The sequence below is a fragment of the Carcharodon carcharias genome, chromosome 1 (genome assembly GCF_017639515.1).
Source record: "Carcharodon carcharias isolate sCarCar2 chromosome 1, sCarCar2.pri, whole genome shotgun sequence".
Classification (NCBI taxonomy): Eukaryota; Metazoa; Chordata; class Chondrichthyes; order Lamniformes; family Lamnidae; genus Carcharodon; species Carcharodon carcharias.
The window spans coordinates 54,600,355-54,617,026 of NC_054467.1; the positions used below are offsets into that span (position 1 = coordinate 54,600,355).

A 16,672-nucleotide genomic window follows, 5' to 3' on the forward strand; every position below is an offset into this window, starting at 1 on the left:
CAATGAAAGTAAATAGGCAGATGCAGCAAGCAATTAGGAAGGCAAATGGTATGTTGGCCTTCATTGCAAGAGAATTTGAATTCAGTAGGGATGTCTTACTGCAATTATGCAAGTCCTTAGTGAGACCACACCTGGAGTATTGTGTGCAGTTTTCGTCTCCCTACCTAAGAAAGGATATACTTGCCATTGAGGGAGTGCAGCGAAAGTTCACTAAGTTGATACCGGGGATGGTAGGACTGTTGTATGAGGAGAGATTGGTTCGACTGGGCCTGTATTCACTAGAGTTTAGAAGAATGAGAGGGAATCTGATTGAAACGTATAAAATTTTAAAAGGGCTACACAGACTGGATGTAGGGTGGATGTTTCCCCTGATTGGGGAGTGTAGAACCAGGGGCCACAGTCTCAGGGTATGGGGCAGGCCATTTAGGATTGAGATGAGGAACAATTTCTGACTGGGGCCCAAGCACTGATCCCTGTGGTACACCACTATTCACCACCTGCCATTCGCAAAAAGACCCATTTATTCTCACTCTCTGTTTCTGGTCTGTCAACCAATTCTCAACTAATGCCAGTATATTACCCCTGATCCCATGTGTTTTAATTTTGCCCACTAACCTCTTATATATGTCCTTATCAAAAGCCTTCTTGAAATCCAAACACACCATATTCACTGGTTCTCCTTTATCTATTCTACTAGTTACATCCTCAAAAAACTCCAATAGAAAATTTCTTACTCAGAGGATGGTCAACCTGTGGAATTCTCTCCCACAAGAAGGCTGTGGAGGCCGGGTCACTGAGTATATTCAAGAAAGAAATTGATAAAATTTTGGATATTAGTGGCATCAAGGGGTATGGGGAGAAAGTGGGAATATGGCGACGAGATAGAGGATCAGCCATGATCATATTGAATGGCACAGCAGGCTCGAAGGGACGAATGGTCTACTCCTGCTCCTAGTTTCTATGTTTCTAGGTTAACTGCAACATTTTCTGTGCCTTGATGGAACTGCCCATTTTCAGCTGGGACTCCCGATTCCAAATGCAACTGGAATGGATCAGCGCTGACTCTCCAGGGTGAGTCCAGTGAACGCAGGAAAGTTGAAGGAAGGAGAGGGCCCTCTTTTTATGGCACTGGCTGCCAGATTCAGGTAAGTTTTTAAAGGTCCAAGTTAGTAAGTGAATGGGTTAATGAATGGATGAGCGGGTAGCCTGGTGGTTAGGGGAGGTAGGCAGGTGGTCGTGGGGTATTTGGGGGCTAGCTGAGTGATCATGAGGGGTAGTCAGGTGGTTGAGAGGGTAGTCAGGTGGTCAAGGGGGTAGCTGGGTGGTCATGAGTGATAGTTTTGGACACTTAGCCGAGTGTCAGAGACATCCCAGGACAGTGGAAATCATCAATCGAAAGTTGAAACATTTCCGAGTCATTTCAGCACGTGTCAGAACTTCAGCAGGGTCCCAACTCCCAACTTATATCCCATCCCGATGATCCGGATACCGGAAGATATGGTCCCTTGAGTCAAACTTAGGGAGAATTTATCTAACAGTGATCATAATATGATCTAATTCAACGTTAGATTTGAAAAGGATAAAATTAACACAGTTACTAAAATTCTAGATTTTAACTAACCTTAATGAAATGAGACAAAGGCTGATTGCAGCAAACCGTTAAAGTGTAAAATTATAGCTGGACACTGGGAGATGTTCAAAAATGAATTTAGCTTAATATAACACCCTACTTACCAAATAAAGTAGCCATGTCTGGCAAAACAGGTTAAGAGATAACATAAATCTAAGAGAAAGAGTATGTGAAGGTATAAAGAATAAATGTAAATCAAGGGGACCAGGAGAGAAATAAAAAAACAGCAAAGGAAAGCAAAGAGGTGCAAAATAGGCAAAATGAAAAGAAACTTAAAAGGAAGGTCATAATTAACAGAAAAATGTTTTATTGTTATTAGTTTGTGGTGGGGGTGGTGAGGAGATGGGTTTGGGGATGGCGTGGAGATGTGGGAGTGGGTTGGGGATGAACGCTGTCTGGAAGGGGTTGCCAGGGTGTTGTGAGCAATGTTGTGGGTGTGGAAGGGGTGAGCATTGTGAGGAGTGGGGTTGAGGAGGTTCAGCATTGTCAACAGTTTGGGGGTTGAGCATTGTTGGAAGGGGATGGAAGGAGTGGTGTTCAGCAATGTTGGCAGTCTGTGAGGAGGTCAATGGGCATTATTGGGAGTGCAGGAGGAGGACGATTATTGTCAGAATGGTGTGGTAAGGGGGTGGTAAATGGTGTCAGGGTGCAGGGGTTATATTTAGGTATGATGTTAAACTAACTGGTCTATAGTTTCCTTCATTCTGCCTCCCCCCCTTTTTGAATAAGTGCATTATATTAGCATTTTTCCAATCCAGAATCCAGGGAATTTTGGAATGTTATAACCAATGCATCCACTATCTCTGCTGCCACTAAGTGGACTGGGCAGGAAGACTGCAAGGTAGGACAGTTGATGAACAGTGGCAGATATTTAAGGAGATATTCAATTCCTCCCAAGTAAAATATATCCCAATGAGGAAAAAAGATGGCATGAGGGGGGGAAAGCATCCATGGCTAAGTAAGGAAGTTAAAGATAACTTAAAGGCAAAAACTAAGGCACACCAAATTGCAAAGGTCAGTGGCAGGCTGGAAGGTTAGGAAACTTTTAGAGATCAACAAAGGGTTAATAAAAAAATAATAAAAAAGAGCAAATGTCAATTTTGAAAGAAAATTACAGTACAAAATTTAAAAACTGATAGCAAGTATATAAAAGGAAAGAGAGTAGCTAAAGTGAATGTTGGTCCCTTGGAGGACAAGACTGGAGAGTTAATAGTGGGGAATGCAGAAATGGCAGAGACGCTTAATCAATATTTTGCCTCAGTTTTCACTAGTGCCACCCCAATAGTAAAAGGTAGTGCAGAGGATATAGAGAAGGAGGAACTTAGAACAATCACCATCACCAGAGAAAAAGTACTGAGCAAACTATTGGGATTAAAGGGTGACAAGTCCCCAGGATCTGATGGCCTATATCCCGGGGTCTTAAAGGAAGTGGCAGCAGAGATAGTGGATGCATTGGTTATAATATTCCAAAATTCCCTGGATTCTGGATTGGAAAAGTGCTAATATAATGCACTTATTCAAAAGGGGGGGAGGCAGAATGAAGGAAACTATAGACCAGTTAGTTTAACATCTGTCGTTGGGAAATTGTTGGAATCCATTATTAAGGAAGTAGTAATGGGGCATTTGGAAAGTTGAAATGCAATCCATCAGAGTCAGCATGGTTTTATGAAGAGTAAATCATGTTTGACTAATTTGCTAGAGTTCTTTGAAGATGTGACAAGTAAAGTGGATAATGGGAATCCTGTAGATGTAGTATATCTGGACTTCCAGAAGGCCTTTGATAAGGTGCCGCACAAAAGATTAATACACAAGATAAGATCACACGGAGTTAGGGGTAATATATTAGCTTTGATAGAGGATTGGCTAACCAACAAAAAGCAGAGAGTTGGGATAAATGGGTCTTTTTCTGGATGGCAAGCTGTAACTAGTGGGGTGCTACAGGGTTCGGTCCTTGGGCCCCAACTATTTACAATCTAAATTAATGACTTGGATTCAGGGATAGAAGGTAATATAGCTAAATTTGCAGATTACACCAAAATAGATGGGAAAGCAAGGAAGAAATAAGAAATTTACAAATGGATATGGACAGGTTAGGTGCATAGGCCCAAATTTGGCAGATGGAGTTTAACGTGGATAAGTGTGAGGTTATCTATTTTGGTCGGAAGAATAAAAAGGTGACTTATTATTTAAATGGAGAGAAACTTCAGAATGCTTCAATGCAGAGGGATCTGGGTGACCTCGTGCATGAATCGCTGAAAGCTAATATGCAGGTACAGCAGGTAATAAGGAAGGAAAATGGAATTTTGGCATTTATTGCTAAAGGAATAGAGTATAAAAATAGGGAAGTATTGTTGCAACTGTACAAGGCATTGGTGAGACCTCACCTGGAGTACTGTGCACAATTTTGGTCCCCTTACTTGAGGAAAGATGCAGTTGCATTGAAGGCAGTTCAGAGGAGGTTCATTGGATTGATTCCAGTGATGCGGGGTTTGTCTGATGAGGAGAAATTGAGCAGTTTATGCCTATAGTCGCTAGGAGGATGAGAGGAGATCTAATTGAGGTATATAGTAGATGTGGAGCGGATGTTTCCCCTTGTGGGGCACGCTAGAATGAGAGGCCATAGTTTTAGGCTAAGGGGTGGTAGATTTAAATCAGAGATGAGGAGGAATTACTTTTCTCAAAGGGTTGTGAATCTGGAATTCACTATCTCAGAATGCAGTGGATGCTGAGACGCTGAGTAAATTTAAGGAGATGGACAGATTTTTAATTAGTAATGGGTTGAAAGGTCAGGAAATTGGAGTTGAGGCTGAAATGAGATCAGCCATGATCATAATGAATGGCGGGGCAGGCTCGAATTGCCTACTCCTGCTCTGAGTTCTTATGTTCTTTCCTGATATAGCTCCTGTTGTTAATCACTGTCCTATGCCTCAGATTAACAGCAGGAGAAGGGTGAGGTAAATATCTACTAAAGTATAGGGCATCAAGCCCAAGTCCCGACACTAAAGTCAGTGTCGGAGACATACTTGGAGTAGCCCAGGCAGTGTCATTTGCCCATTGGAAGTTTAAACTTTAAACTTGCACAGGTCATGACTTCCTCAGGCTTCCAACACACAAGTGTTTCTTGTCTCAACATTTACCACTGTTGCCATCAGAAGATCCAGGCCTTTGTGTCATTCTTCACAGTAAAAGACATTTCTTGGAAATTAGTAATGGATTGGAACTCATTAAAGTTAACATAAACAAGAAAACACTATTAGAAAGAAAATGGCATGAGTGGCTAACACATTTCCAGGGCCTGATCATTTCCACCCAGGGTTTTCAATGATCTAGGTCAGAAAATTGTAGACACTATAATCCTTTTCTTCTAAAGCTCTCTTGATATAAGAATTGCCCCTTTAGATTGGAAAATTGTGATTATAACTCTTTTATTTAGGAAGAGTGAGGGATAAAGAAATCGGGAAATGAGAGGCCTAGGTCTTCCAGTCAGTGGTGAGACCATAATGGTTCTTGCTAACCACAATTAAAACTGCAGCATTACCTTTCACCAAACAGAACAGCCGGGAGCAAGACATCAGCGCAGGTATCGACAAGGGGGACTGGCAAGGCAAAGGAGCATTGAGGCCACGCCCTTTTGTGATGTCAGCAGTAGAAGAAACAACTCATGAGGTCAAGCAGGCATTTAAGTGTTATGGTGAGTATGTTTTTAAGGTTTTTGCCCTTTTAAAAATGTTTGTATTCATTCAAAGCGGTTGTGGGTTAGGGGGTGGTGGGATGGGGGTGTGGGCATCTGGGGCGGGGAGGAAGTTTGGGGGTGGTGGTGGTTAGAGGGGGGATGGATGGATGGATGAAGGTGTGGGGCCTGGTGGTGTGTGAGGGTGGGGGTGCAAGTGGACAATGGGATTGGGGGAGTTGTGTGTTAATGTGAGGATGTCTTCTATGTAAGAATTTCAACCACAGGTACACTAATCAAGTAATTGACAGGATTAGTCAAATTTTTCACCTGGAGATGGAGCTCTGGAACTCACTGCCTGAAATGAAGGAGGAGACAGCAACCTCATTGCTTAAACTATCCAGGATGACAATGCTAATTTCTGAAAACCAGTCCAACGACACTGACTCGGAATTCCATGGAGCTACTCCCACTCCGTTGCCATAACTTCCCCAGAAATTACATGGCTTTCTGCTGCAAAGTCACAATGTGAAATGGGAGCAGCTGAGCAACTCCAACAAAATTCCCAGACACTTGTCCATACAGCATGCTGCCTGTATTTTCAGGTGTTGAGTACTGCAGATCAATATCAATAATTCCAGCCTCTTAAATTCTGTGTACGATGATGTTTTCAGAAACATTTCCAATGTTCACTTGCTTTACATCACTTGCATCAAACATAGATTTCCACAGATTCAAACTCACTGAGACAGTAAAATGTAAAATGTAAGATCTTTATTTGCCTCCAACGTCAAGCAAATTTCTACATATACAACATTCAGAAATTAGGATATCCATTACATCACACAGAACAATGTATATTTGACAGACAGATGTTTGTGTAAGAGACATTTCACATTGTAGATGTCCACAAGATAGAACATTACTGGTTAAAAAAAAAAGAAACATTTAGTTACTACAACCAAAACATCTTATCAGGCAGCTGCACAGTCATTGAGCAGATTCTTCCCACATACCATATTTCCCAACTAATAGTTGACAATCACAGAGCCTAGCAGCTGTATATACAGACATGATCATGGGTATAAAATCCTGTTCACAAGACATAGCTAGTTGAATAGGAAGCCAATCCAGAAAAACTCAAGAGGAAATCTAAAAATACTATCAGCCTTTACTGGAGCACAAATTGCCTCAACCATGTTTAACTACAGATTGATTGACAGAGTCCCATTTGTTGCTGAAAAGATGTTAACAGTTTAATGTAGGCTGGTTTAGCATCAATACATCTGCTGAGGAACAGGAACTGGTTACTTCTTTCCATGATCAATAAACTGATATTGAAGACATCACTACTTACTATATTATTGAATTAGTCAGTACTTGCTTGGACCTGCTCTGGGCATTAATAAGGGTACACATAGTTCTGAACAGCCTTTTTCTGTGCGATAAACAATATGTAGCCAAAATGGAAATTATGAACCCTCTTTCCGGCAATTTATCCGCCCAAGGCACAAATAATTCTGTATTTGAAAGATTAAGCGAGAACATTTTTGATTTTGGAACCCATAACCCAATTCTGTATGAAAGCAAAATTGGAAAAATAGGGTAAAAACACACAAATGGGTTTTAGTATGTCTTCGGTAATTCCCTGCAGCTTTTAGATTCTGTATAGCTAAAACATGTTGTAGCTATAGAAATGCTTTCTTGTACAAATTAAAGTAACATATACATCCTATATCTTCATTATTATTAATTGCACTAAGAAATTATGAAATTCCAATTAGTATCTACGAATATGTCAGTTCAAAGTTCCTGATCTTTATGTCTGCAAACTTGTTTTATATTTAATTATGTATCTTTCGTAGTGTATAAAAGAACAAAATTGGTGTGACTCAAGTTGCAGATTAAGTGCAGTGGAAAACTTTATACTGGGGATTAGATAAGTAATTTATCCTTTTATGCTTCACCAACCCAAATTATTGTATTGCCTTTTTCCACCTCGGTGATCTCACAGTTTAACTTATTAAGCCTTCCATCCAGAATAAACAAAGATTCTTTTGATGGGGTCATCAGATACTGGCCAAACAGGCCACTGTCCACAATCACACGATTTTTACTGTTCCATGGCCACTCTTCTGTCTTCATGGGTTCTTTCAGGCTTTTCACCATCTTCACTTTCCCTGTGGAGAGTTCCACAAACAGCACATCTGTCTGCACACCAGAGCTGGCAAAGACATTGTACTGGTTGGTTTCAGTGAAAGAAGGCTGAAAGATAGTGTCGGTGATATGAAGATTAGTGTGAATCTCGAAAGATTCCAGGATTTCCCCTTGGATAGTGATGGATTGAACTCTCATGAGACCCTTTTGATCATCTATACTGACCAAATAATGTCCATCTGGAGAAGTGTAAGGAACACCTGTTATATCACCATTGTAGCCAATTACAGAATCGGTGACACTGTCGACTATAATTTGTGGTTCAGTTGCTCCTGTACTGCCGGCATTGCAATGAACAAAGTAGTATCCACCAAGGTGAGTATAGGCCAATGACTGTGGGATGCAATTATATTCTTTCAAACTGATGGTCTTAATATATGTCATAGTTTCAAGGTCAATTTTGTGAAGAGCTGGTTCACCCCTGTGAAGAATAAATCCAAACCTGTAAATAAAGATACATAGAGTATTGAATATGTGCAATACTTCCAAAAATAAATAAATATTAGGGAAACATGCCTAAAGGAGCAGAACAATTACAAATTACTGACTTGCAGTTGAGAAAGCTGCATTTGTGTAATAGTGCGAACAGTGCAAAAACAAAATCTGTAAACTGAATTAGCTCCCTCGCCACAAAAACACACAAAGACCTCTAAAATGTTTTAAAATAACTGTTTTATTATGCATTAATGGTGTGCTATTAAATAACTACCAACGTGCTGAAACAAAAACAAAAATTGCTGGAAAAACTCAGCAGGTCTGACAGCACCTGTGGAAAGAAAGACATAGTTAATGTTTTGAGTTACATAGAGTTATACAGCACAGAAACAGGCCCTTTGGCCCATCGTGTCTGTGCTGGCAATCAAGCGCCTTTCCATCCTAATCCTATTTTCTGGCACTTGGCCCATAGCCCTGTATGCTATGGCGTTTCATGTGCTTATCTAAATCCTTCTTTAATGTTGTGAGGGTTTCTGCCTCTACCACCGCCTCAGGCAGTGTGTTCCAGATTCCAATCAACTTCTGGATGAAAAAAAATTTTCTCAAATCCCCTCTAAACCTCCTGCCCCTTACCTTAAATCTTTGCCTCCTGGTTATTGACACCTCCGCTATGAGGAAAAGTTTCTTCCTATCTACCCTGTCTATGCCCCTCATAATTTTTTATACCTCTCTGAAGTCCCCCTTTAGCCTACTCTTAACCATATCAACAAATACTTTTTAAAGGAAAGAAAAAAATATGCTCTATTACACTGCCTAATGCGCTAGATCAAGAAATATTTTATAGAATCACAGCACAGGAGGAGGCCATTCAGCCCGTCGTGTCTCTGCTGGCTCTCTGCAAGAGAAAATCAGCTCATCCCATCCTCCGACAACCCGGCACATTTTTTGTCTTTGGAAAATTATCCAATTCCCTTTTGAAAGCCATGATTGAATCTGCCTCCATCACACTCTCAAACAGTGCATCTATCCTAACCACTCACTGTGTAAAAAAGTTTTTCCTTTTGTCATCTTTGGTTCTTTTTGCCATTCACCTTAAAACAATGTCCTCTGGTTCTCAGCCCTTCCGCCAATGGGAATAGTTTCTATCTATCTATTTTGTCCAGACTCTTCATGATTTTGAACGTCTATCAAATCACACCTCAACTTTCTCTTCTCAAAGAGAACAGCCCCAGCTTCTCTAATCTATCCTTGTAACTGAAGTCCCTCATCCCTGAAACTAATCTTGTTAATCTTTACTCCAACTTCACCAATTCCTTCACTTCCTTTCGAAAGCACGGTGTCCAGAATTGGACACAGTACTCCAGGGAGGCTGAGCCAGCATTTTATAAAGATTCACCATAACTCCCTTGCTTTTATACTCTTTGGGCAGAATTTCCACTTCTGAGTTGGGTGAGCAGGATTAGGAAAACTCTCAACTCTCCAAACCTGAATCGGGGGAAACTTCTGCAAATGTTGGATTTTTTACTCTGGTGTGGCAGGAGCTAACTGGCATTGGGCCCACCGCACCCCAGAAACAGTGCAGAGGCAGCCACATCAGATGATGGCTGCTGGATGACAAGGCAAGCTGTTTAAAAGGCCCACCTCAGTGCTCAGGGACTTTCTCCCTGTTATAATAAAAACAGTAAGGCCCCTTAGCCTTCATCAGAGCGAGATGGAGATTGAGTGAGTAAAGAATTAGGGTCACATGGTAAGTTCTGCTAAGTCCTTTTCCGGTTTTAATTATAGATTAAGAATTATGATTTGACACAACACTAACCTTCAAGTAAGTTAGGTTAGCTTGTTAAATAGATAACTGCCTGGAGTGGCAGTTATCTGTAGACCACCTGGAAGCAGTTGGTTCAAGTGGTGTTAATTGCTGTAGCAAGAAACTAAACTAACAAATGACTCATCAGGGGGTCTATAATAGAAACAGGTTTTTCAAACCTCACAATCAATAAGGGGCCCACCAGGAGACAGGTGACAGCCAAGTGGTACTGGGTTTGTAACCCCAAGATCAAGAGTTCAAATCTCACAATGGCAAACTATGAAACAATGTAACTTCATCTGAATAGGAACAGATGGAAATGTGTTTGTACTCAAAAGAGTTACAGTGTAGTGAGAGGGAGATTGAATAGCGAATTAGCTTCACATGCGAATTGGGTGCGCAGGGAAAAGAGATGTGGTATACATAAGAATTATTCTAAGTTAATTAAGTGAGTATTTACATTAAGTTAATTAAATAACATAGGTAATAATGACAGGACAGGTGTTATTTTGCAGCTGTGGAATGTGGGAATTTTGGATGCCAAGGCGATCCAGGACAAAAACTTCTGCAGAAAGTATAAGCAGCTAGAGTAATTCCAGATCAGGGTTATTGATCTGGAAGCTGAACTGCAGATACTGTGCAATATAAGGGAAGGGAAGAAATACCTGGACACTTTGTTCCAGAAGAGAATCACGCCTCTTAGAATAGGGTCGGCAGTGAGGGACAGGAGGATGTGACCGTGAGTGAGGCAGGTAATGGGACCAAGCAGACAGTAGTGGAGGAGCCTCAGACTTCGCAATTGTCAAACAGGTTTGAGGTGCTCACAACCTGTGTGGATGAAAGTGAGGTCTGCAAGGTGAATGAGCAGGCTGGCCAGGGCACCATGGTACAGGAAGCCATTCAAATGGGGTGGGGGGGGGTGGTGTGTGGTGGAAACAGGAAAATAACAGGAAAGTATTGGTATGAGGGGACAATATAATGAGGGGGATTGACACTGTTCTTTGCAGCAAAGAGTGAGAGTCCAAAAGGCTGTGTTGCCTGCTGGGTGCCAGGTTTGGGACATCTGCTCATGGCTGGAGGAACTTGCAGTTGCGGGGGGAAGGATCCAGTTGTCGTGGTCCATGTAGGTGCCAACGACATTGGCAGAACTAGGAAGGAGGTTCTGCACAGTCAGTATTAGAAACTAGGTACTATGTATTATGAAGCACAACCACAAAGTTAATTATCTCTGGATTATTACCTGAGCCACATGCAAATTGGCATAGGGCAAATAATATAACAGAGATGAATGCATTGGGCACTGGCATCAGAATTGGGGTAAGTGGGGGTTGCACCGTTGGGACGGTCTACACCTGAGCCGTACTGGGACGAGCGTTCTTGTGAATTGCATAACTAGGGAAGTACAGAGGGCTTTAAACTAAACAAAGTGGGTGAAAGACCAAGCTTGAATAGATGTGGCAATTCAAGGCAGGACACCATAATGAGGAAATGAGGGTCATAGAATAGCAGGAAGGGGAAAGAGATGAAACTTAAGAACACATCAATAGTCTAGAGTAGATGTTACAAAGATAATAAAAAATACTAATGGCTCTGTATCCGTATGTGCCTAGCATTCATAACAAAATAAATGAATTGATAGCACACATTGAAGTAAACAAATATGATCCAATAGCCATTATAGAGATGTGGCTGCAGGATGACAAGGATTGGGTCCTGAATATTGAGGGGTATATGACATTCAAGAAGAATAGGAATCTAGGTAAAGTTGGAGGGGTAGCACTGTTGATCAAGAATGGCATTGGTGCAATAATTAGAGATGGCCTTGGTTCACAGATCAAGATGTAGAATTGGTTTGGGTGGGGATGAGGAGTAGTAGGGGAAATAAGTCACTAGTGGGAGTGGTCTACAGGCCCCAAACAGTAACCACAATTTAGGACAAAGTATACAAGAAGAAAAAAGCAAAATACTGCAGATGCTGGAAATCTGAAACAAAAACAAAAATAGCTGGAAAAACTCAGCAGGTCTGACAGCATTTGCGGAGAGGAATACAGTTAACATTTCGAGTCCGTATGACTCTTCATCAGAATTGAGGAAAAATAGAAATGAGGTGAAATATAAGCTGGTTGAGGGGGGTGGGATGGATACAGAGCCATTAGTTTTTTTTGTTATCTTTGTAACATCTACTATTGATGTGTTCTTAGGTTTCATCTCTTTGCCCTTCCTGCTATTCTATGACCCTCATTTCCTCATTATGGTGTCCTGCCTTGAATTGCCACATCTACTCAAGCTTGGATAGAGGGCCAGTGATAGGTGGAGGCAAAGAGATTGCCAAATATGTCATAGACAAAAGGACAAAGGGGTGTTGACAGTGGTGATATTAGCTAAGGAATGTGCTAATGGTGACATTAAGGATAGAAAGCAGGGCTAGCAAGATAGCCCTAGTGGGGGTGGGGTGGGGGGAAGGGATCGATAGGCCAAAAGGTGGAGATTAAACAATGGATGGAAATACATTTAAAAATAATAGAAATAGGTGGGGGAAAAAAATTATAAACTATTGGAAAAGGGGGAATCGGAAAGTGGGTGGGGATGGAGGAGAGAGTTCATGATCTGAAGTTGTTTTACTCAATGTTAAGTCCGGAAGGCTGTAAAGTGCCTAGTCGGAAGATGAGGTGATGTTCCTCCAGTTTGTGTTGAGCCTCACTGGAACATTGCAACAGGCCAAGGACAGACATGTGGGCATGAGAGCAGGGTGGTGTGTTGAAATGGCAAGCGACAGGGAGGTCTGGGTCATGATTGCAGACCGAAGGTGTTCCGCAAAGCGGTCACCCAGTCTGCGTTTGGTCTCTCCAATGTAGAATGGTCTGCATTGGGAGCAGCGAGTGCAGTAGACCAAATTGAGGGAAGTGCAAGTGAAATGCTGCTTCACTTGAAAGAATCCCCAACGACATCCCGCCCCATTTAAATTTTCAGGAAGCGGGGGCGCAGCGAAATCAGCTACGGGCCCGTCGACCTGTCAATGGCCAATTGAGACCATTGACAGGATCATTTAAACAATTAAAGGAACTGCCCGTCCTTATGGTTGGCAGGCAGGCCAGGAGCCCCGGTGGCAAATAGAGAAAACATGAACCTCATCCAGCAGTGGGATGAGGTTTCACGCAGGGTTTTAAAATTTTTAATAAAGTTTTCCTGTAAATTATGAACATGTCCCATCTCATGTGACATTGTCAATGAGGGGGACATTTTAGGGAATTTTCTTCTCTATTTTTAATATTTTTCTAAGTGGAAGCGATCTCCCTGAGGCTGCACTTAGCCCCAGGAAGATGTGCGTACTTTCGTGCGCATGTGCAAAAGAGCTCACTCTTGCTTTTAGGGAATCCCCCGCCCGCACAGCATGTGCATAGCGCTTCCCGCCGGACAATTGGCTCGCCCACGTAAAACGGCGGTGCTGGCGGGGATCGGCTCCCCACCTGCTGGAGATTTGGTCAGGCCCGCCTGCCCAACAGGCAGAAAATTCTGCCCATCATTCCTCTCATGCCCATATGTCTGTCCATGGCCTACTGCAGTGTTCCAATGAAGCTCAATGCAAACTGGAGGAACTCCACCTCTTCTTCCGATTAGGCACTTTACCATCTTCTGGGCTTAACATTGAGTTCAACAACTTCAGATCATGAACTCTCTCCTCCATCTTTACCCACTTTTTAAATCCAATTTCCATCCCCCCCAACCTCACCACAGGGACATCTGTCACTTGTTCTTATGCTTTGCTTTCACAGAGCGCTGACCCTTATTCTGCTATTAATACATTCTGTTATCTTACTTTAGGCCACTATCAGCACCTTCTTTAGTCTTTAACACTACTATTAATACTTCCTTTGTCTTTTGTTCACGAGATCTTTGTCAAATCTCTTCTAAGTCCCACCTATTGCTGACCTTCTATTTCACTCCACCCCCTCTTAAACAGTATAAAATCCATCACATTTCTACCTCTCCTTCGCTCTGAAGAAGTCATATGGACTCAAACATTGGCTGGGATTTTCCATGCCCACTGGCATCGGGCGTGGTCTGTGGCGTGAGTGGACAATATGATGCGATTGGTTTCAATCACCATGAAACTTGTTTGCGATCGTCCACTCAGCCTGCTGACGGGGGCCATGTTCTTCACCATTGGACATCAGGAATCTCATTGTAATACATCAGCATATCATTATTAGGCCTGCTTGCCAGAATCGTCCCTCCCCCCGCATCGTCTGCCCACATCGGCAGGAAAATACCGATGTGCTTCACAACAGCATGTAAACAACGTGTACCTGGCGGGCTGCACTTTGCTTGGGACTTCAAGGTTTGTTTGTCTACCTTGCTTCGGTCAGCACTCACAGTCAGCAGTCATCAATACCAGGCTCCAAAGGCAGCACCACATCACTTTTAGGGGGGCTCATGGCAGATCTCACCTACTAGATCAGCCATATGTGGGTGGCTTTTCAATGCTGCAGGGCTGGAGCTTGCTTGGCAAAGGGGGAGAAGTGACCTCAGGCAAGGGAAGAGGTTGCAGGATGAGGGCTGTACTGGGGAAGAAGGGTATCCCAGGGTGTGTGTGGGGGCACATGTTGAACTGTGCAAGTGGCCTCAAGATGGTGAGGGCTGAGGAAGCAGCCTCCAGAAGAGATCAGGCCAGATGGAGATGTGAGGGTATGTGTGTGAGAATGCTGGTGATGTCCCTTGAACTGGCAGTAAATGAGATGTCTGTGAATGTGTGATGGGTTTGAGTGTATGAGTTTAGAGTAATGAGATGGTTGCATGGATGAGATCATTCATCCAACAATCTGCCTTGGATGGCCAACCTCTTCTGCTTGACATTGGCACTGATTACCACTGCCACCGCCAACCAAGCCTGTTTGGTCTTGCTGCTGCCCATACTACGGCCAGTAGTGGGTAGAGGACATCGTGGCAAGCCTCCACGGCATCCAAAAGGTGTTCCAGTGACACGTCACTAAACCTGGGGGCTGCAGTCTTCTTGCCTTTCGTAGACACCTTCCCTGTAGTAATCGTGGGCTGGAAGCACTGAGATGTGTGCGCGTGTCTGGACGTTAAATATGGCGCCCAGGCTTCATGGAGCGGCGAGGTGATGGCATGGCGGGTGAATGCCCACCATTGAAACAGCGTGTTTCCCGGGAATGCTTCACCCGTGCGGCAGGTTTGGGACGATACGGCGTGAAAACTCACCATTGTAACCATTACGTCATTTTACCAGCCCATTCCCGCACTTAGTGCAATCTGGGACAATTCCGTCCATTAACACTGTTTCTCTCTCCACAGATGCTGTCAGACCTGCTGAATTTTTCCAACATTTTCTGTTTTTATTGCTTTTTTTAATTCATTAATGGGATGGATCATCACTGGCTATACCAGCATTCATTGTCCTTGAAATGAGTGGCTTGCTAGGCCATTTCAGAGGGCAGTTAAGAGTCAACCACACTGCTTGGGTGTGGAGTCACATGTAGGCCAGACCGGACAAGGATGGCAGATTTCCTTCCCTAAAGGATATTAGTGAACCAGATGGGATTTTCCGGCAATGGTTTCATGGTCATCATCAGACTTTTAATTCCAGATTTTTTTTACTGAATTTAAAATTCACCTTCTGCCATGGTGGGATTCAAACCTGGATCTCCAGAGCATTACCCTGGGTCTCTGGAGTCCTAATCCAGTGACAATGCCACTACACCACCATGATGAAGTCTCACCACTCATGAAGTCACATCACAGAATCACAGTATTGTTACTGTGCAGAAAGAGGCTATTCGGTACTGTGTCTGCACCTTCTTCGAGCATTTTAACTTAGTGCTGTCTTTTCCCCATACACTGCACATTGGATGATTATTTAAATAGAAACAATGTCCTCTTGAATGCCTCAATTGAATCTGCCTCTGCCACACTTCTAAACAGAGCACTCCAAACCCTAACTACTTGCTGTGTGAAAAAGTTTTTTCTCACCTCACATTTGCTTTTCAGGCAAAACACTTTAAATCTGTGTCCTCCGGCAGGGGTCCTCCCCCCGTTCAGTGGGTCCTTTCACTTGCCTCCAGTATTCTCCCTCCATCTGGATCCCTCCCTCTGGTCTTTTACTTGCCCTTGACCTTTTCATTGAGAACTGTCGGCGTGACATCAACCGTCACAATTTCTCTGCTCCTCTCACCCACTCAAACCTGTCTCCTTCTGAACTCGCCACACTCCTTTCTCTCAGGTCCAACCCTGACTTTGTTATCAAACCTCCCGACAAAGGTGGTGCTATTGTTGTCTGGCGTACTGACCTCTACCTCACAGAGGCTGAGCACCAATTCTCAGACACTTCCTCCTACCTCCCCCTGGACCATGACTCCACCATCGAACATCAAACCATTGTTTCCAGGACTGTCACTGATCTCATCTCCTCTGGAGATCTTCCTCCACAGCTTCCAACCTCATAGCCTCCCAACCTTGGACAGCCTGTTTCTCCCCAAAATCCACAAACAGGACTGTCCCGGTAGATCGATCATGTCAACCTGTCCCTGCCCCACGGAACTCATTTATTCCTACCTTGACTCTGTTCTCTCTCTCCTTGTCTGGTCTCTTCCCACCTACATCCGCGATTCCTCTGATGCCCTACATCATTTCAATAATTTCCAGTTCCCTGGCCCTAACCACCTCCTCTTCACCATGGATGTCCAATCCCTCTACACCTCCATCCCCCACCAGGATGGTCTGAGGGCTCTCTGCTTCTTCCTTGAACAGAGGCTCAAATAATCCCCATCCACCACCACTCTCCTCCATCTGGCTGAGTTTGTTCTTTCATTGAACAATTTCTCCTTAAACTTGTCTCGCTTCCTCCAAATAAAAGGTGTGGCTATGGGTACCCACACGGACCCCGGTTATGCCTGTCCTT

At 43.2% G+C, this 16,672-nt stretch overlaps 1 protein-coding gene across 2 annotated transcripts in view; it reads right to left on the reverse strand.

Annotated features, from left to right (window-relative positions):
* Nucleotides 1-6,059: 6,059 nt before the first annotated feature.
* Nucleotides 6,060-16,672, reverse strand: part of fstl5 (follistatin-like 5) — a 1,008,072-nt gene continuing 997,459 nt past the window's right edge. For both annotated transcript variants that reach the window (XM_041200324.1, XM_041200334.1), the window contains one exon: nucleotides 6,060-7,959. In XM_041200324.1, the coding sequence (XP_041056258.1) occupies nucleotides 7,257-7,959 (703 nt within the window). In that variant the 3' untranslated portion in view covers nucleotides 6,060-7,256. The remainder of the gene's footprint in view (nucleotides 7,960-16,672) is intronic.